This window comes from Rattus norvegicus, chromosome 13 (assembly GCF_021556685.1).
Source record: "Rattus norvegicus strain SHRSP/BbbUtx chromosome 13, alternate assembly SHRSP_T2T, whole genome shotgun sequence".
In the NCBI taxonomy this organism is placed as follows: domain Eukaryota; kingdom Metazoa; phylum Chordata; class Mammalia; order Rodentia; family Muridae; genus Rattus; species Rattus norvegicus.
Window position 1 is genome coordinate 89,335,816 of NC_141546.1, and position 22,788 is coordinate 89,358,603.

Consider the following 22,788-nt stretch of genomic DNA (forward strand, 5'->3'; position numbering starts at 1 on the left):
GCTTAGTTTGCTACTCCTTGAAAGTGAACTCCAAATTTTAAATCATTATTGCTCAAGTTTTTATATATAGAATATTTTCTGGCTTTATTCAAGCATAGATGACAAATTATGTAGATGGATAGATTAATGTGTGGGCTATCTGTATACGTCCTGAAATGATTGTCATAGTCTAGGCAAATGGTAAATCTATCACCTCACAGGATTACATTAATTTCTTTCCTTGTGTAATGATAACTCTTGAGTCTGTAGCTTTAATTTTATATTTTAACAATGCAAAGCCAAGCAAAGGACCATAGAATTGTATCTAATAGAATCCCTAAACTGGTATAAAAGCATTTCTGCAATGTAGCCTCTCTGTATGTATTAATATATAGACATGCAAGAGGTTCTTTCCCTCGATCTGTTTAATATCCTTTTATTTGAATCCATGAACTTTTGTCTTTTGTTGCATCTCTTTTTATTTTGATTTATTTGTACCTCTGCTTTCGTGATAAGATCTGTAATAACACACCTAGAATCCCTGATACCTAGGAAACATTCAAAGTTTGGAAAGTTTATCTAATCAGCTTCCTCTGTCATTGTATCTTGAGGATGGATGTTAAGCATCCTCTAAATAATCTATCAGCTCTGTCTCCATCCTCTGCACTTTGTCCTGGCCATGTTCCACCTCCGATTGATTACCCAGACCCCTCCTTTCCTTTAGGACTTGTAGTTCAACTGGCACCAAGTATCACACACTCTGTCTCCATCAAAGACAGTGTCCCTGGCCAACTCGTCTCCACAGATCATTGATCCCCCTCTAGAGAAAGACAGCTCTGTCCCCTTGCTGAGACCTTTCCTAAATGATTTAAAATTTGCTGGTGAGCCATCTGAAGTACTGCTAAAGAAGCTGTGCCTACACCCTGAGGGAGGCTCATCTAAGAGCAGTCACCTCTGTCTTTGCATAAGGACACAGACCTCTCCTGGTATATGTTGCTTCTGTTATCATCACCTGGGTAGAGAAAGCTCCTGATTCTACCTGGCGAAGGGAGGCTAAGGTCAGAAGAGGAATCAAGGCATGCTAGTGCCAGTATTTATGGTCAGCAAGCAGATACATTCAATCCCTGTGGTATTTTTTCCCTTTGTTTTTAGAATTGAATACTAATTTTTGGTAACAGGTATTCTTTTTCATTTTTAGTTTTATGTAATTTTATGTGTATGGGTGTTTTACTTACATGTATATCCGTGTATCAATTTTAAGCCCTGTAACCAAGAACAGAAGAGGATACCAGATCCCCTGGAATTGGAGTTAATGATGGCTATAAGCCACCATGTTAGGGATAGAAACTGAATCTTTTTCCTCTGGAAAAGCACCCTGTATTCATAAAGGCTGAGCTACGGCACCAGCTCCAGGTAGTAGGTAGTCTTGATGAACATAGAATTCTGAGTGTGTTGGTTGTCAGCCTATTTCTCAAGAGGTGGAAAGTACATAGTAATCATAAGATTATATCTATCTCTTTTTAGCCTTTTCAGTATTATTCTGCCCCTGGAGTGGTGTCAGGAGGTCACATGATGAGAGCTTGCCCTGGAGGAAAAGCTAGCATCCCACATCAGATTCACTTGCACTTGCGAGCTCCTGAGAGGATAGGGATCCCTTGAGTTTCATTAACCCAAAAATGACCTTGTCTCCACCAAATTATGAATCAGGAGGGAGCAAAACTACTGAGTTGCAGAAGGTGGTGTGCCTATTTAATATCACTGAAATAACACTGAGGTAGGACAAGAACACTGCAACGTTTAGTACAGGGACGTGATATAAACAGTTGCTTTTAAAAGTAAAAACCTACTCAGTTATATTAACGATTTTGCATTTTGCCCTATGCAATTAAGTGCTATTAAGATTATTCCACACCTTATAATTTGGGTATCTGAGGTGGGGCGCATTGACTACCATGTTGAAAATTTAAAATTTAAAATTAGTAACTTAAGCACTTTGTCAGATAAATAATGAATATTTATATACTACAAGATTCATTTTCTTTACTTAAAATACAACCGTTTACATATAAGAATTTCTACTTCATCAAAAAAAGTGTCTTGTACAATAATCTCTAAATGCTGTAAGATGATTAAAAAAGAAAGAATCCTTGATTTGACAAAATTAGGACGTGCATCTTGCTAGGTACATGCTATACCATGAGCTTCATCCCTGGCTCTTGTTTTTATAAGATAATGTGTCGCAAGATGACCCAGGATAACATGGGACATCCTCTGGCTTCTGCATCCCAAGTACTGCGATTAAAGGCATGCAGACCAAGTCTGGCCATCATTAATCCTTAAATAGTTACAATTATCATCATGTATCTAGACAATGTGTATCTTGCTGAAGTAAAGCACATCAGAGTGTGTTCATAAAAGATCTTAATTTTATTAGGTGGGGTCCTTTCAAAAATTAACCTCTAGGGTTCAAGGTCTAGGGTAAACATTTTTGGAAAGTTTGCTAAAATTACATTTGGCCACTTTAAAGTTTTCCAAGTGTGTGGGGGAGATAAATAAGATGATACACAGGGGTATATTTCATCAGCTAAGAGAATTTTTGATGCTCACAGATAAGCAGAGGGTTTCACTTGAAATGTCAGATTTCATGTGGATATTAATTAATCCTTAATTTTTAACATTAACTTGCCCATTTCTGTGCTGAGTTTTCTCATGGGTTGTTTTTCTACAGTCTCTCAGTCTTCCAGAACTTTCATCTTTACAAAGTCTAAATGTAGGAAGTGGTAAGATTATACTTACTACACTGGGATTACATTGTAGAAGACTTGCATTTAATGGTACATGTATAACTCGACCTCTTGGCTCACCACTCTGACCCTCAGTTTTCCCAGTTATAAAATGGAAACACTAATCTAGTTTCGTTCCTGGAGTCAGTTGAATGCACCACTGGGTATAAAGCATTTAATATAGTCTCATATAGAAACTTTTCAAATAGCACTATCATTAGCATATACATGTTCTAAAGGTAAGAGATTATGTTAAAAACAATGGAATTCACAGTAATGAAGCCGTATTGTACCAACCATTCTTTCTACGGTATGTGTTTCCAAGTCTTGAACTGTATGCTGACAGTTGTAAAATGGTGAAACTGAGAAATTATTTAAGCTTAATTGGCATTACTTTCTAACTTGTTGAGCAGAAATAATGACCCCAAAAGGACATGGTATTAAAGCAAGTCATGTTATTTCCTGAAATTTTCCTAACATGGTGAATAGCTCATTGTAAGTGCTCAGTGTTCTGAGTAGTGCCGTAGATCTTTAGAAATGATGGTTATGGTGCAGGCTTGATGGCATAAGCCTCTAATCTTACTGCTAGGAAAGCAAAAACAGATTTCTGTGAGTTTAGGAACAGCCTGGTCTATATATATACGGATCCCCAAGCCTGTCAAACCTGCATGGGGGAAATCTGTCTCAAAAAAAAAAAAAGAAAGAAAGAAAAAAATCATGGCTATTGTGTCTGAACACAGTGTTTACCTCTCCATGAGCAGGGCAGTGCAAACGAACTGGACAGAGTGAGGTAGAATTGGAAAGGCAGAAGAATGGGGGACTGGGTGGGGCTAAAGCAGAGATGTTAGAATGAGATTAATGAAATACAATAAAGTAAGATAATAGTGCCTACAATAGAAGATATGAGAGCTCCTTCATGGGAACTCATACCATCGTTTTATAAGCAGTAGTATTCACTCTAAACTGATAAAACTAAGACAGACGTAAGTTTTCATGGGACTCAGTTCTACAGAATAAATTAAATGGGCCTTCTTTTGTGTGAATCCATAGCAATTATGTGTGTTTGTCCTTCTTGCTAATTATGTTTGTTAATAGGAATTTCACATTCCATTTCCACCGTATTGCAGGTCCCTATTTAGTGAAGAGCTTTACCTTCCTAGAACAAAGACTGAGCTCTGACTGACTGTCTTTACACAGTGCAGTCCTCTCAGTTGAAAAGCCAAAGTATGAACAGAGGTGGAAGGACAGAATTTGGAGTTTGACATAGAAGTGAAGTTAGATCTGTCTGAAGTAGGAAATGATACACGAGCTAGAGGCCAGGTAACATTGATGGTCATTATATATAAGAGTAGAGAGGGAACTGTTGGTTTTGCAAAAATGGATGGATGGGTGGAAAGAAGGATAGATGGATAGGGATGGATGGATAGGGATGGATGGGTGGATGGATGGATGGATGGATGGATGGATGGATGGGTGGGTGGATGGGTGGATGGATCCTGAAAATCACACAACTAAGGAGAATACAAACCCTTCTGAGAAGGCAGCATCACCATGCATAAAGGTTTCAGTGCCGCCTACTTGGTAGTTTTCTACTTGATCTCTCAGCAATAAATATAAAATGACCCCAGTCAACTCTGCCACTGAGTGCAATACAGTAGATTGCTCCACACTCAGATGAGAAAGAGGAGAAGCAAACATCATGCATAATCTCTCAGCTGGGAGAGGCAGAAAGATGACCATCAGAAAGCTGGTAGGCCATCACAGAATAAATATGCTGGCCTCCATAAGAATATAGTCACGCTTCATGAACAGTGATTAGAAGCAAGTTGTATTATTATTTTAATTTTATAAAAGCTAAGAATTAAGTTCTTAAATGATAAGCTCTAATTCCCAGTAACCATTTTAATCCCTCATTTGGTTATTTAATGACTTCTTTAGTCGAAATAAGGGAGTTCATAACATATAAGGATAATAATTATAATAAATATTCTTTCATTCATCGTCCTATAGACTGGAGTCTTATCTACAATTTGAAAAATACACAAAATGTATGAAATAAAGAATTACTCATAGATATGCAGCAAACTTCCCTGTCAGCAAAATTCAACTTCTCTGAGGTGTTTATAATCTCTTTGTGTCTAACTTACTATTAATGTTCATAAACTTATGATAGAAATATTGTATTTTATTATTTCATGATACATGACCCTTTGGTAGTGAAATATTCCAAACTCCTGTCTGAAATGGAGAAATGACTCAATTTCATAAGGCATATGTCCAGAAAATTTTAGGGTAAAGGATTGTAGAATGAATGCATATTAGACTATGTAAAGTATGAAAGTACTGGTCCTTCTGTTCTTTGTAGAAATGCAGGGATATGTCAGCCTTTTAATGAAATTCCTGGTATGTAAGGCTAACTGTGAACATCATCCAGATTTTCTACTACTCTGATGTGACATCCCCACTTCTGTAATTATTTCAGAGTTTCTTTGTTGCATCTAATTTACTCAGCTTTATCACCTCATGTTTTCGTCTCTGCCTTTGCTTTCTGACACAAGGCTCTATTCATCAAATTACCCATCTCAGCTTCTCGCCATTCCTCAACGGCAGCCAGCCTACGCCCTCATCCTTCCTTCTCTGGGAGAAATTCTCTTAGAGTCACTACAACCATAGGCTCATTTTCTACAGGGTGTGTGTGGTGTGTCTTGGGAAGCATGGGAGAAATAAGAAGTTTGAATGCTTTTATTCAGATTTTCATGTCCATGTGCAGTCATTACCCATGCGGTGCTGCTGATGTCTTCTCTCTCCTGAACACCATATCTCTTTCCTTTCCCCTCAATTTAGAACTTTCCAGTGCACTTTGCTTAGGTCTTTTAATGTGTGATTAGAGTTACAAACAAACAAAATTAAAAAGTTACTCTCTGCCATGATCCTAATATAGTAGAAATCTTTACAGGGTCAAGGAAAGACAGAGTTAGAGGATGTTGCATTTTTTTGTCAGGTAGTCAGATAGTGTCTGGAGTGGTGTAAAAGCAAGGTATTGAAGCTAGTTAAAGAATAAACTAGTTGAAAGCTGGAAGAAGAGATTCCCAGACAATGGAAATAGCAAGTTGGACAAGCTGGGGGAAAGAAAAGAGAAGTCCAGAGTGGCTGGAATAAAGCACTTGGTGGGTCAGGGGAAAGGAATGAGTGAATTTGGATCGGCATTATTATAGTCTAGTAGAACAAGTTTAGCCAATGTTTAAGAAGAGTAGATATAGAATAAGAGCCCTGTGTGATGTTGCTACACTAACTAAGTCAAAGGAAAGACTATGAATGGGCCTTTGGACTCAGTATCTACAGGATGCTCTAAGAATGCTTAGGGATAAGAATGATGGTAACAGAGTGGAGAGAGTGACCAGAGGGAGTAATTTTGAGGAACTTGTTCAGCCAAAGGGTCAGAGTGAAAAGAAGAGCTGGGTCAGGGGAGGTAGATTAAGCTTTAATTTCTGAGGTTTGTTGATTTCCAGATAGTGGGATAAAAGACATATTTGTAGCCAGATAGTCCAGTAACAGAGAAATTGGGAATTTTATTCCTTCAGAGTGAGTATGCTTCCTTCTTTGTCCCTGCCTTGTATCTCCCACATCTTAGTCTTAATTAAGCCACTCTTCCTCTTGCGCAATCCTAAGCTATTATGATATAAATAGCTTTGTTATGCTCTTTTATGAGTTTTACAGGGAGGAAATTGGATAAATTCACTATAATCTAATTCCTATGTCTAATAGCCCGTACATTCTTTCATATCCCATATCATGTCCTTCAGCAAGTAAGATGCAAATAATTTATACACATCCTCCTTGCTAGACAAGTGTTAAGATGAGCATCAGAGCAGGGTTCCCAATAGAGTTTAACTGTTTCCCCAGCTGTGCTTGAAGCTTTTTGAACCACATTTTTATAAAAGCAAACTCCATGAGATTAAGACAAATGTCTTTGAGTAGCGTGCATGAGCTTGAGTTCAGCTCCTGTCTCACACACACACACACACACACACACACACACACACACACACACACGGGGGGGGGGGCAGAGACACATGTGTGCATATACACCTTAACACAAATAGAAATAATAAAAGGTCAATTGAATGAAGAATATCAGATGTATTGGATAATAAGTTGGAGTACGTTTCCCTGGAGAAGACTATTTCTTCTTCTCTCAACTATTTTGTCTCCTCTAGTTCTTTACCTCAGTTTTAAGTACATGTACATACATGTGACATCATGTGGACTGCACAAGTTTTCACTTATTTATGTATTCATGTTACCATTTTATCTCTGTCTCTCTGTGTCTCTCTCTATCTCTGTCTCTCTGTCTCTGTCTCTCTCTCTTTCTATATGTGTGTGTGTGTGTGTGTTTAACAACAATGTAAGAAAAAGCAATTAATTTGAAAGAGAGCAAGTCTGCAAGGATACAGGAGGGTCTGGAGGAAAGAGAAGGAAGAAGGGAGAAATAATGTAATCACAGTATACTAGTTAAATATAAAAAAGAGTACCAGATGTAGTAAACAGCTTTATTTTCCTGAACTGCAAGGTGAACTTTGCTGTCAAATATAAATTTTTACTGTCTGGGACCATCCCATGCCACTGGATCTGTTCTATTCACTATTATATACATCATACATATATACAATGGAACCAGTGCCATTGCTTTCACAATTTACAGAGACCTAACCTCTTCAGCATGCACATACATAAGGGAAGGGCGCTTGGACTGGGGTGTCAGGGAAATCCAAATGCCAGGTACAATTAAAAGATGCATGAGAGCAAACCAATTTTATGCCATATATCTCCTCTTTCAGAGATTAAAATGTGAGTGATAGGAAATGTAATGAAATGTAAACATCTTAGTGTACATGTGGGCACACAGTTTGGAATTTTTAAACTCAGTTACGCTTATCATAAAATGTGGTGAAGGTAAGTGTAGTAACCCACCTCTAATTCATGATACTCAGGAGACCAATATGACAAGTTTGAGCCTAAACAACTTAGCAAGAACGCATCTTCTCAAAACTCCAGTTTAAAAATAAGAGAGAAAAAGGCTGAGGAGACTAACACATCGTAACTCTTGGTGGAGGTTTTTTCCATGTTCAGTAATGTGAAATGGTACTCTAGCTTGATGGGATAGAATCATGGGTCTTCGTTTTCACACACAGCTACTTGGCTATTACTCATCTATTCCCTAGACCAACAGTGTTTCTCTTCTTCATAGCATGGATACTTGCATTTCCAGGGCTTGTCTGAGATCACAGTCATCTCTGGCTTTATTTTAGTCCAGAAATACCTCCGTTATTTGCTTTCTAGATTTTGAACTGTTGTAACCTGTGTCAAATTTGACCTCCTCCAAAACAACATAGCATAAAGGTGTTTTTTAATGTTTTGTTTGAAATAGAATTACATCACGTCCCTCCTCTTGTTCCTCCCTTCAGCCCCTCCTAGATAGTCTCCTTCTAACCCCTCCATGTCCATCCTTTGATGGTGATGAAATCTGTGACTGTTATTGTCGCATATGTGCATATGAGGGAGGTATGTATGTGTGTGTATTTATCTGTATGAGTGTATATATATAATGTGAATATCTGTATATATGTGTGTATGTTTGTATGTGTGCATGTAGATATCTATGTGTATATATGTATATGTGCATACACATACATATGTGTGTCTGTTGCCACTGTCCTTGCTTTGAAGTAGAATCTGCACTAAATCATACAAAAAAAGCACTTTACATCCATAAGCATACCCAGAGGCCTTCCCTTAGCAAAGACAGTTTAAGCTTACTCTGAAGGGAGAGAGAAGGAGAAGGGAGAGGGAGAGGGAGAGGGAGAGGGAGAGGGAGAGGGAGAGGGAGAGGGAGAACACTTAACCAAGGTTCTTCCTCAAAGGTTGGGCATGGTATGTTCTATACTAGTGGACACCAGAAAACAATGTCAAGAATAAAGAAAAATAAACTTACTTGGAGCCAGACTGTCAGTGGCCTCAACTACCTCACTACAGACAATTTACTTTTTTTTTTAATAGAAAAAGAAAAAGGCTAAGTGTTTGAGACAATTTTCTTACTTGTAAAAAAGATGAGTTAGGCCAGCATGGAAGTCATTCTTCACCATAAGGCAATAATCCATGTGATAGGACAAGCCTAACCTACAGGGAATTAGAAACCATGGGAGATTTAAAATATCTACTGAGGAATAATTAATAAACAAGGTTGTACATGGTAAGAGTGAGGAAGGGAGGAGATAAGATTCTGTTGATCTGAGAGCAGGATGGAGGTTGTGATTAGTTATGCTCTTTAGGAAATCCCTGCTAGGTAAAAAGACAAAACCTGTCCACATAGGACCAGAGTTTCTGTTCAATGACAGGCAAAGCCAAGGTTCCAGAGGTTTCGAAGGACAAGTGTAATTTCACAACAGAGGCGTCCTATGAAGAACTGTGTAGTCAGGTATTGTCCTAGCGGTAATAAGGTTCACAGGGAAACACTTAGCCAGTGCGAGCAGTCAAGGAGGTTAAGGAACATGCCCATAGTTGGAAACTCTCAGACACTCCCTAAAGACTGCAAAAGAATCAGGGATTCAACCGTTTCAGAGTAAATGAGGATGTTGGGGGATGGCGCTAGAGTGGTTAATTCTCCAGCTAGCATAGGAAGCCTTCTGAACAAAATAGAAGATAAATTTAAGCAATGACTTATCTATGTGTATTTTTGTTTGTCTTGTTGATAAGTGATCACAGAGCAACCCTATTTTTCTTACCTGTAGTCATCACAAAGCTGTGGTGACAAAGGGTGATTTGGGGTGATTTATCCAAAAACATGCTATTCTGAACATTATGCCGACTTTGATAGTCATCAAAGAGATTGGGTTATAGGGAGTTAATTCAATTGACTTAGTTTACTTTCTTATGAATAAATAGCCCTAAGGCTGAAGAGATGGTTTTGTGAGTTAAATACTCTCTACACAAACTTGAGGACCTCAGTTCATATCTCCAGCATGAATGTTAGAAGCTGAACTTGATGATATGTGCCTGTAACCCCAACATTGGGAGTAGTAGACACAGGTAAATGTCAGGGGTCAGACTTCAAGTAGCTTGGGACCAATCTATTGGAATGGTTATCTCCAAGTTCAGTGAGAGACCCATCCCCCAAAATAAGGGATAGCACAATAGAGCAAGACACTTGAAGTCAGTACATGGACTCTACTTGAACACACACACACATGTATGCACACATAAGCACACAATTAAAAGTAAGTAAATAAGAGTTCCTTTTATCTGGTTTCACCTGTATAGAGCCTTACGGAAATACTCCCAGGAACAGCTGGTAGCAATCCTCTCTGTTAAATCTGAAAAATCTGTGTGTAGTTTTGTTAAGAATACAATGGAGCCAGCATATTCAACTGTCAGGAATGAGGTTTGGAGCTAGGAGCTTTTCTCAGAAGCAGCCTCCATTACTGATAGAAATAGAGAAGCGCTTTGGGAGGAGGTAGAGCAACTATGATGTGTGCCTCAGTGTGAAGCCAGCTCCCTTGTCCTGGAGTCAGGCCCTGAAGCATGGTACTCTGCCCACTGTCTCCCATGTACCACAGCCGTAGCACCTGCACTCTGGCTTCCAGCAGTGGAGGTGTGTATTGAAAACCTGCTTTTCTTGCTGTCTGAATCTGCTTGAACTCATCCTTGCTGTTTTCCGTAAACACTGGAGGGGGCCAATGCAGTGTCTTCTCTGAGAGGCTGAAAATGAATCAGAAACGAGTGCTGTGGGAAGCCGACACACCGGCTCCTGCTGGTCATGAGAAGCACTTTGGGATGGTTATTTTTATTATTTAACAAACCTTTATGGTTTGTATGGGTGAGTTGGAGATCCTTTGGGTTACAGAGGAGATAAAGCAGAATAAACTTGCTTAAATCACCTTTAACTCCACAGGGCATCGGAAAGCTTTGTTGGATCTGCCTGGAAGAATCCCAGGAGTCTTAACCCATTCCTGCCAACCAACCATGGTCTAAGATCTCTGCCTCTCTCTTCCCACTTTGTAGGTTGAAAAAATAATAATTTGTTATATTTTGGCAGACCCCATGGTGTTATATTTTGGTAGTGTGCATTCTGGCGTGGCAGGAAGGGCACTGTCCTGTGCTGTTAGCTTCCTGCTAGGTCTATCTCTTCATGAAGGGGGACCTTAGACCTGTGAAGTATCTGCCCCAGACTCAATCTACACCTCTCTCCCATACAAACCTCCTGACTCCCAGAGTGAAGACTCTCACACCCAGAAAGCTGTTCTGGGGCCAGTGAGACATGACTGTCTGCCACATTTACTTTTGTAGACCAAATTATTAATGTTTACCAATGGTGAAGCAGCTGCCTTCCCCATCCTGTTGAATGACAACCAGACCGTGTATCTTTTCTTGATAAGATTGTGGCCAGGGTGGCCTTCAAAGGTGGATAGAAGTTGTTCTGTCTACAGGCTACAGGGATGTCTGGCTTCTCTTTTCTGTCTGCATCCGAGTCTATCTCTCTGCTCATCTCACAGACTGTTTTCAAACTTAACAGCACTGAACATTTTGTATATATTTGCCTGACAATAAATGGGTCTGGGGCCAGGGATGGTTCAAGGGTGGGAAATGCATCTTTACTAGAACAGAAATGAAAAGCCATTCCCTTCATTTAAAAAAAATGCTTAATGAATTCAGTTTTAGTACAGACATAGTTTAAAAGTTTTTATTTGTATAAAAATGATGAAAATTTAAAACTGATGTTAACAACTCCTCCAAGAACTACTTCCCTATTTCCCTACCCATATATATATCTTCTTTGTGATATTGTAAACCTGAAAATTGTTCCCATCTCCCGGGCTCAAATCTCCTTTGTGTGTAGCAGCTTTTAAGCTTAATACACTAAACCCAAATGAAGCAGCAGCCACCCACATACTCTGTGAGTAAAAATGCAAATCCTATATACTTGTGTAGAAAGTAAATAACCCCTGTTCAGAAAATATCTACAAGTTTATTTTGGAGATGTTAAACTCTGTGTAGGAGTTTTTAGGTAAATTCCAGCAAAGCTGCAGCTTTGTAGTCAGAGATCTTTGTATAATGATCCTCAGAATATATATATATATATATTTTTATGACTGGCCTGAGGCAGGCTTGTTTATGGTTTTTGGTTACAATGATGGTAGTAGGTTTTGTGGAACCTAAAAACCATTACATCTACAGTTAGTATAATCTATTCTTTAACAAAACCACTCTTGCCTTTCCTGTCTCTTGGTCTCTGTGGCACCACAATCTGTCACTATAAATTAATAGTGGAGAGAAGTTGACAGCAGATAGCTGAAGCCCATGGGCCAGTGCTGACTGAATCTGTAAGCGTCATTGTCGGTAATAGACTCTCTCTCTCAAGACAAAAGGTGGCTACTGAAGCCAACCTCTGGCTATCACACGCATGCATGAGTGGACACATGGTGCATGAGCACATGCACACAGACACACAAGTGTACGTGTATGTGTGTGTCTGTGTGTCTGTGTGTATGTGTGTGTGTGTCGTGTGTCACATATACATGCACATAAACACCTCTTGCTCTTCTCCACCTCCTTTTCCCTCTTTCCCTCCTTCCCCTATTTTTGCAAAACTCATTTTGCTTATATTATTCACTATGTCTTTGCCAAACATGATTCTATATATCTTTTGATCACTGGTCATTGTCAACTGTTCTCTTAAAAGACAGAGGACACCACTTCTTCTTGTGACACCTCCTGGTCCTCTTGTCAAGGAATAAACATGCACTTTGGACATTTTTGCAGAGATGTAAAGATTTCTTTGTTTCTGAAGCATCATAGAAAACAATTACAGAAAAAAATATTTACAGTAAACTTTATAGCCATTATGTACTGTCTGATATCCCTTCTTCCTCTTAAAGGATAGTGCTCCATTTCCTGTTTTCTGATCTCTGCTTCTTGTATTGTTTTTTTGAAATCACTAAACATGATGAATGAGTACTTTCTTTTTATTTTCCTATGATTTGATCTGCACACATTTTCTTTTTACTGTCCACACTGTTGATGGGGTGTCCCGATGGTTAAAACGAGCCTGTCAATCACAGATGCAATGCTAACATCTTTACCTCTCCTTTTAGTTTGTTAAGAGGACAGAATCTCAATTAACTAACGTACTGGCAGTCCTGCTCCCAGTTCTGTGTATACAGCTCTGTTTAAAGGAATCTATCATCATTAGCCATGCATAGACCTGTTGATGCTTCTTCACAGCATTCATAGACTTGGCCATACTCTTACTCCATTTCAATAAAGAGGGACTCGAAGGTTGAACTTGGTTGTAGATGATGTTCGGAAATAGGAGACCCCAACTTCACCCTAGCCAGTGGTTCCCTTTCTCCGGGAACCTTTTCTGTTCTTGGTGACAGCCTTTTGTAAACCAAATGCTGTCTCTCCTTCTATTTCTACCCCCCATTCCAAATTATTACAGTGTTGAATGGACTAGTAAAAATTGCTGCTTTTAATTTATTGCTAGAAATGTTTCTTCTTTGCAATTTTTTAATGATTTATTTAGTGGTGTACTTTTTTATTAAATTATTTTATTTATATTCATTCCAAATGATGCCCCCTTTCTGGCCCCCCCTCCTAAAGTTCTTCACCCAATTGCCCCTCCCCTTTGCCTCTAAGAAGGTCCTCCTTCTCACCTCCCCTCACACACCCAGTCACCCCCACCTCAGTCTTCCACAGCATCCCCCTTCCCTGGGCCATAAATTCTCTACAGGATTAGGCAAATCCTCTCTTACTGAAGCAAGACAAGGCAGTCCTCTGCTACATATGTGCTGGTCAAGGGCAGGGTTGGGAAGTGACTAGCCCATGTATGCTCTTTGGTTGGTGGCTTAGTCTCTGGGAATTCCCAGGGGTCCAGGTTAGTTGATTCTGTTGTTCTGCCCATGGGGTTGCCATCTTCTTCAGCCCTGCTCCTTCAGTCCTTCCCCTAACTCTTCCATAGGGGTCCCTGACCTCAGCCAGGTGGTTGCCTGTGAGTATCTGCATCTGTCTCAGTCAGCTGCTGGTAGAGCCTCTCAGAGGATAACCATGCTAGGCTCCTGTTTGCAAGCATAAGATGGCATCAGTAATAGTGTCAGAGTTTGGTGCCTATACATGGGATGGATCCCAAATTGCTACTCATTTCTAAATGTTTGGATTCACTGAGTGAGGGAAAGGAACCAGAGTAAAAAGCAGATAAATGGCCTACAGAACTTATATACTAGACCTAAAGTGACAGGTGACAAAATCTGCTGCGATAGCTCATTTGGGAAGATACTGATCTTGAGAGCTAGCTCCGGCACCCCCCCTCACCAACTTGTCCTTCCCTGGCTTTCTTATTTCTGTCTTTCTTTGCATTCATTTCTCTCTTTTTTTCTCTTTGCTCCCTCTTGCATTTCTTTTGTTCTTACTTTCTTATGAGACAGCTGTCATATGTCACAGGTTAACCAAACACACAGTTCACAATGACCTTGGATTTTGGATGCTTCTGCCTCTGCTTCCAAGTGCTGAGGTTATAGGTGCATGCCACTGTGCCTGGCCTTGTGGTGATGATCAGACCTTGGGCTTTGGGAATGCTACACCAGCACTTTATTAACTGAAGTACATCCTCAATCAATTCATACTGTCGTCGTCTTCTTCTTCTTCTTCTTCTTCTTCTTCTTCTTCTTCTTCTTCTTCTTCTTCTTCTTCTTCTTCTTCTTCCTCTTCCTCTTCCTCCTCTTCCTCCTCTTCCTCCTCTTCTTCCTCCTCCTCCTCTTTTTCTTTTTCTTCTTCTTCTTCTTCTTCTTCTTCTTCTTCTTCTTCTTCTTCTTCTTCTTCTTCTTCTTCTTCTTCTTCTTCTTCTTCTTCTTCTTCCTCTCTCTCTCTCTCCCTCCCTCGCTCCCTCCCTCCCTCCCTTCCAATTCTGGTAGTAAATCTGAGCTCTGAACTTTTTTTATTTCTTTTTTCTTTCCCCTTTCTCCCTTTCATTCATTTTTGCCAATTTTGCTGTAAATCTGAACTCCAGGGATACTTTTTTTGATCCAATCTCCAGTGTGAAGGGAAAGACATCTTGCAAGAGAGATATTGAAGTGCAGTTGGCATTTAGAAAGAGGAGCAGTAACTCAGCCTAGTAGTTGCAGTTCTAGTAGCTGGGCTTCCTTGTGTGGCCTCAGTGGGAGAGGAAACACCTAGCCTCACAGGGATTTGAGATGCCAGGGTTGGGGGGATATGGGTGGGGCACCTGCTCAGATGAGAAGAGGAGGGGTTATGGAGGAAGAATTATGGGAGGGGGCTACCTGGAGGAGGTCAGGGAGCGGGATGTAATTAATTAACTTAAAAGGAAAAAATTCAACAAAACAGAATGGAGGTGAACATGTTTACTCGTCTTCTGTTGAATAAGAGGGCTGAAAAGAGATTACTGTCCTGTGAAAGAAGTCTAGGCCATTTCCAGAGAGCACTGTTTCGCAAAGAGGTGCTCACAGGCTGCCTGCATCATTTTCCCCAGATGCTTCCCCTATATCTCAGAGGGACTCAGTCTGAAAATATCCATGCAATTGGAGACTTGCATTACGGCAGATTCCCCATAGAATAAGCTCAAAGTAGAAATGCAGTCTGTTTATTCCAGTGCTCAGCGTTCCAACTCCCCAAGTCACCAATGTGCACCTCAAGGTGCCTAAGATGAAATGATCAACATACAGGCACTAAGACACAGATAAGGACACATTTGGAATATTTACCTGGTAGAAATTTTGTGGCCGAAGAAGTGGAAACTACACTTTCTTTTCTGAAGTGCAGAATGGTATTCCTGGTCTCTTCCTCTACCATTTCCTTCATCCTGAAATAATTTATCTTTCAAAAATATGAACAATTGAGCTGTCTTGGTTATTTGAAAGAGTCAACCCTCAACATACTTCCCAAGTGGTTTTTATAATTCCCAAATACCAATTACAGAAGCCTCCTCTGTACAAATTCCGAGGGTTGCCCATAGCGCACATGGTGATTACGAGCTTCTGCTCTAGTAGGCCTCTGGTCTATAGACATTCAGTTGATTTGTCCCTATAAACCGAAGCTGCACCAGGGCCTGACTTGGAGTTGATGCTCCCAAAATATTTGCCAAATGAACAAACAAGCTAAAGGACCCCATGACGCCACCTTGACGCACATTCCCTGCAGTTGTCATGGGCTCTACTGTAAGGAATGGCTGGACTTTCTTTCATGTACAATTAAATATGTTTGTATTAAGATCAGCTTCCTGTGATCCTAACCAAGATACGTTCTAAAACTGCAGCAAATAGAACAGAGTGAACACCAGGATGCTCTGGGGATCTAAATACTCTTTTTTTGTGTGTTATGAAATGTTTTAAAGGACTCCAAGCAAATTTAAAAGGGGGATCTACTGGATTTTGGCTAAGTGCTAAAAAAGAGAGAGAGAAAGAAAGGTCCCTTAATTCCCTATCCAAATACTTCAAGCTTAAATTTACTGGCAGCTCTTTCAGAGGAAGATGGTGACTCTGAAATGCTTGGTTTGTTATAGAGAAAATGTTTTTGTCTTCAAATGTTTAAGGGGGGATTAAAGGGAATTTATGGCTTGGGGGGAAGTAATAAATGTGGTAACAATGCAATGTCTAAACTGTCCTGAGTTTCTGGAATTACTGACTAGGAAAACAGCATTTTGATGTTGTATGTAAAAGGAATTACTTTCACATCATGCTAGAGACGCCTGCCTGGATCAGTGACTCTTCTCTTGTTTAAGGAAGGTTGAATCAGGAGATAAATTCTGTCATTAGCGTATTTGTTACAGAGACCAAGAAAACTATTCAAGAACTGTTTTTTTCTCTCCTAAGAAATATAATCAACAAGGTATATTTTTCTTAAGGTCATGTCACAGCCTGTTCAGAATCTTCTGACATATTTCATGTTTAAATAATTTTATTCTTAAGTAGATATCACAAGATTAAAAAAATAAATGAACCCAACAGATCATATTCTTTTTTTGTTGTGCCCTGTTCTTCTATTAATGGAATCCTACCTTGAAGGTTTATTTCTGTTTCTTTAATAAATTCAGTTGTGACTTGTTATAATATATAAAAATTTGTAAAGAAATGTTTTAGCAAAGTACTCTATGGCCTCGGAAGGACTTGTCTGTCATTATGATGTAATATTTTTGTGTTCTGTCCTTTTATTTTTTTAAGGGTGTCCCAAGGTTAGAGGTGATAGGACATTGCCAGTGTTCAATAGTAAGGTCAATTAATGAAGAGTTAATCTCTAAGTTGCACTCTCTTTTAAGTGATACCTCTGATGGCCAGTGAGTGTTTCTTTGGAGCATATATACAAAAAGAAATCTTGACATGTGAAAGGTTCTACTGGCAATAATAGTACATCCTTGAATCTCAGCTCTTAGGAGGTGACAGCAAGAATTCAGATTTCAGGGCATCCTGGGTTGCCTAGAAGACCTTATTTCCTAAACCAGTGGGAAAGGGGTAATCACTTTGCAATTGTTCTATTTCTTTACTTACCTGTTTGTTTATTTATTTATTGTACCAATTAAATGGTAATCATTGGAACCTGGTCAGAAGAATGACCCCTGGTGAGCAGTGCCTGGGGAACTGTGAGAGAAGCTCCTGGCGGGCGGGGGAGGGGAGGGCAAAAACCTGAGGACCTTTTAGTGCAACTTGTTCCCTGGATTGTTCTTGAATGTGATTTTGTGCCTCCTGTAACAATCTTTACCTTTAATTCATAAGACATGTTTGTTCCTGTTGGAGGTCAAATGATAGCTAGCTATAGAACCCCATGTGGTCAGTGTACCGTGAATCTGCATATGGTCTTCTGCCTTCCTTTCATGGAACCTCTCTCACAGTTCCCCAAGGCATTGTTCACTGTGGGTCATTCTTTTGGCTGTCTTCCGATAGATAATTGCTTCCATGCTTGATGAAGTTGCTGCAACTGCCCACAAATTTTATTCCAAATGTCTTTTTATGTCTAGGTGAGTTTGGTATAGAGAAAATGGATCCAAAGTTATTTTAAATCTTTATGTAAACTTTTATGTGATCAACCTTAATTATGAAAATATTTCTGAGTTATGTAGTAGTTGATCCCCTTATATTTATTTAATATATCCCATCCCTTTTAGGGGGAAAATATCCATAGGAGGGGAGATGGAAGCAAAATTCAGAGCAGTGACTGAAGGAACGGCCATTCAGAGCCTGACCCACATGTGGCCCATATTTATACAGCCACCAAAACTAGATAAAATTGATGAAGCTAGAAAATGTATGCTGAAAGGGACTGGATATAGATCTCTCCTGAAAGACCCATCCAGAGCATGTCCAATACAGAGATCAATGCTAGCAGCAAACCACCAAACTGGGAATAGGACCCCCTTGGGGGGAATCGAAGTATTGAAAGAGTTGAAGGAGCTTGCAACCCCATAAGAACAACAATGCCAACCAGCCAGAGCTTCCAGGGACTAAACCACTACCGAAAGTTATACATGGACTGACCCAGGGCTCCAACTGCATAAGTAGCAGAGAATAGCCTTTTTGGGGCACCAGGGGAAGGGGAAACCCTTGGTTCAGTCAAGGTTGGACCCCAGTGCAGGGGAATATGGGAGTGGCAGTAAGGGGGATGGATGGGGGAAATACCTGTAAGGGGGAGGGGAGGGTATGGGGGCTTATGGACAGGAAACGGGAAGGGGAATAACCTTTGAAATGTAAGTAAAAATATATCTAATAAAATTATATATATACATATATATATATATATATATATATATATATATATATATATATATATATATCCATCCCATCCCAGGACCTGCAACCTCACATGAGTGACCTGTTCTAACAATTTCAATTTTAAAATCAAATATCGGAGACATTCCTGTGTGACTTATTTCTCAGTAATTCAAATAATGAGTTGCCCTCTAACCCCATGGTATAAAGTAGATTTCTGCGGTCCCTGTGGGCTTCTGTTTAAATAAGTTGTCTTTTTCCCCACTTAGAGTCAAAGAAGCTGAGGAAGTGTGTAGGCAGAAGAAAGGAAAATCACTCTACAAAGTAAAACCGAGACATGACTCTGGGATTGTAAGTATTCACTATTCTTGTTTTCAGCTTGTGACTGTCTTTGCAATACATACAGTTATATAATAATATTTTAGTCATATTTATCTTTTCTTTGGATAATGAGCTTCTAATTCCAAAAGTCTCTTTATATCCTTAATTGGGACTTTGTAGTTGGGTCAGTTTCAAGGTTGAGTATTTGAAACTTGGGAATTAAAACATGTGAGAGCCTGTGACCACTTCTTGGGGCAGGTATCCTCCTGGACTTCTCGTTATACATGAGTCATGAGCCACTGATGCTCTTTAACCCAGAGTGTCTAACAGGAGATTTGCTCCCTAAAACTCAATAGGAAATGAGATATGCTCTTAAGGAGGCTATTTGTCTAGAAGGATAATCTAGGAATTCTCCTTGGTCAAGTCCTCCATTACAAAACAAATGAGAAACAAACAAAATAACCACCAACTTGTATACTCTTAGAAAGAAATGTTGATTATAAAGGTAAGTTCTCCCTTCTGGTACTGTAGACAATTTGATGAGGGTTTTGAAGGTGTCCTACATCTCTTGTTGCCAGAACAAGTAAATAGTGCTGGTTTAGATGACAATTTAGGACACCAAATAAAAGCATTTTAAGATTTGTTTTTATTTTTAATTAACCATTGAGTCTGTACATGTGGAGGCAAGTGCCTGAGGTGGTGGGAAGAGGACTTTGACTCCCTTGAAGCTGGAGATTCAAAGTGTTATGAGTGACTTCACATAGGTTCTAGGTAGGAACTGAACTCTGGGCTTCTACATGAACAATTTCACTTAACTGTTGAGACCTCTCTCAAACCCTAACTGAAGCACCTTGAATTGGATTAGTATAACATAGTCTAAATAAAATAGACAGTTCAGATAACTCAAACTGCCCGAGGGTTAAGAAGCCTTGTTTAGAAAATATCCCTATGTTCAGATATAATTTATTTTCCCATAGGGTTTTCTGTATCAAAAGTAGTTTTATCTAATGGCAAATTCGTCTCATGCTGCTTTCTGATCAAAGATTAATAAAGCCATATTGAATAAGAGCAATGATTATTAGCTAACCCTGATTATACTGCTTTGAAAGAGAAGAGAATTAAAACATTTCCACCAGGAAATCAGTTCACTGGATTTAATTCTGTATTCATATCTTTGCAAGTGGGATCTGGAACAACAGAACCGTGCTGTCCCCTCCCCTTCACATATGTTACAAGTTACACTTTAAAAACTGATTTCCTTGAAAGTATTTCATAATTTTTTTCAATGAAAAATTGAAAAAAAATTTAAAGATGAATCAGATACAATGCATGTAAAGTTTTCTGAATGAGCTGATCTTTTCACGTTTTTCCAGAGAATTCAATAGAAATAAAAACCATTTGGGGGCCGCTCTAAGCTCCTTCCCCTTTTTATTTTTAATCCCCTCATTTTTAATCCATTTGTTTGCTTCTTATTAGAAAGCAAAGATCAGCATGAAAACTTGAGGGGTGAACAGCAGAAGAAAGCACGTCATTGAAACAACTTTCCCAGCATCCACCTGACCTGAAGGAGGGAAGGAAGCTACACCCTCCTGATCATTTTCCTGTGAACCTCTTGCGTAATCTTCCTGTTCTCTAGGCAGTTTGTTGGTTGTTGAAATTTATTGTTTGTCCCTTTAAAATTAAAAAAGCAGTAGACCTGTGGAGAATCGGACACCTTTTCTTTTTGTAAACATTGTGGCATTCTGCCAACAGACCTAAGTGGTACGTCTAAGAGACACTATCTCGGCATTAATTCTGAACATGCTGAACCTTAACCTACAGTTTCCTTTTGTGAGATTCTCTCTTGTTCTACAAAAATGTTTCCCTTTTTACTGACAACCAGAACTCCACATGGATGTGATTAGACCTGTGGGTAAAGGTTATTCCTAGTGAACCCATTGTATCTACTTGACTTCTGCTACAACAAAGTGTCTATTTGAGAAGTAAATACCATCTATATGTTATGGTCCATGCCTCTCCCATGCTTAAGTTGCTCTCCGTAATATTTCTCTTGAGACCCTATGAAAACTGGTCTGAAGCAGAAATAATTGAAATCATGAGATGTCTCTCTATGTCTAACACTGCAATACTTAACTCTGTCTCTCTCTCTCTCTCTATCTCTATCTCTCTCTCTCTCTTTCTTCTTTTTCTTACACAAACACACCGTTTCTCACTCATACACTCACATTCTTTCTCACACACATACACAAGCTTCACTTAATATTTTCAGGAAATTTGAATAAGTGAAGCTCATGAAATTGTCAAATTTATTTTTTGACATCCACTTATTGTAAAAGATAGAGAAAAATAGATGAATCCTATCTATCTGAACCATGTTAAGTAAAATACCTGTCTGCATATTTTGACATAATTGGGTTTTAATTTTACGGCTATGACATGAGGATGTGTTTGTCTCTCATCTAAAGGGTCCTGGGGAGGGATTTTACTCACTCTACTGTCAGGAAACAGTAAGTTTCCTATTCTTTCTGAACATATTTAAGTCAGATCGTAATTGATTAAGAGGGTTTTGTATAACATTAATAGTTGTTCTTTTCAATTGCTGCTAATAATATTCATTGAGAGTTATGGTTTTAGACAGGGGAAAATTTACTGCTATTGCCAACCAGTTATGGACAGCAACTTAAAAATAATGTTCTAAATCATAGCTATACTTGTATTTATGTAAAGTACGATCTCTTGCCTTTTACTTTGTATTTGAAGTGCAAAGAAACAGTAGTATTTTATTTTCTTCTGTTGTTGTTTTGTAGTTTTCCTATCTCTCAGTCCTTCCGATGTGGACATTACCACTCTTCAATGAAGTAATGGGGCATTTAACAAAGATCGCTATGTGCAATACTGTATTTAGTGTTTCTATTTCAATTTTTTAGGATGTTAATTTATATGAAAATAAAATGAATAATAAAATATTTGTGTTGGCTGTGTGCATATAATATATTTGTTTTGTTTTTTTTGTTTTTGGTTCTTTTTTTTTTTCCGGAGCTGGGGACCGAACCCAGGGCCTTGCGCTTCCTACGTAAGCGCTCTACCACTGAGCTAAATCCCCAGCCCCAATATATTTGTTTTATAAAATATTTTAAATACATATGATACATATAGATACACACATATATATATATATGTATATCATATATATACATTGTATTCAACTTTTCCAGGGAATACTGGTGGGAAGTGAGCTAAACATCAATCATTTCAGGATTCTGGAACTTAAGTCTATCACGCTGCCTGAGTCAGAAATCCTGATAAAATATTAACGATTCACCCATTTGTTTTCTTTCCTGAGATCCAGCAAACATTTTACTTTCCTAATATCCATTTCCAATGCAATACTATACCATAATACTTATTATATGCAAGACCAGATTCAAGTTTGTTATCTTGTGCCTCCAAATTTCATTCTTCCGTGTTATCTATCTCAGGAAACAGCCTCCATCCTCAGATGCAGGGATCATTCCTTAGATCTCACTCTCCCTTGAGTCTTCATGGACTCAACTCCCAACACTATTCGTTGTACCTGCTATGAAGATGTTCTCATTTTCCTCCTAGATCATGAAAGTCTTAGTTCCAAACTGGTTTGAATTACCTTGATAACCATATTAGTTTTGCTTTGTTTTGTTTACCTTGATAGAAAGACCTGAGAAAAGCAACTTGCAGAAGTGGTTGATTTGGTTCATAGTTCAAAGGGATACAGTCAGGGGTAGCAGGAGCATAAGGTAACTGATTACATGGCCTTCACATTCATGAATCAAAAGAAGAAGGAGGAAAAGAAGGAGGGGTGCAATGCAGTTCTCAGTTTATGTTCTCCCTTTTCTTCAGTCTAGAACCTCAGCCAATGGAATAATGCTGCAAATATTTAGGGTAGACATTTCCACCCCTGGTAG

General features: G+C 39.0%; 1 protein-coding gene across 1 annotated transcript in view; it reads left to right on the plus strand.

The window, feature by feature from the left end:
- The window catches only part of Fmn2 (formin 2), a 311,596-nt gene extending 289,762 nt beyond the window's left edge, over positions 1-21,834 (plus strand). The window contains 2 exon segments of the mRNA NM_001427798.1: positions 18,796-18,877; positions 20,324-21,834. Of these exon segments, the coding sequence (NP_001414727.1) occupies positions 18,796-18,877; positions 20,324-20,350 (109 nt within the window). The 3' untranslated portion in view covers positions 20,351-21,834.
- The last annotated feature ends 954 nt before the right edge of the window (positions 21,835-22,788 follow it).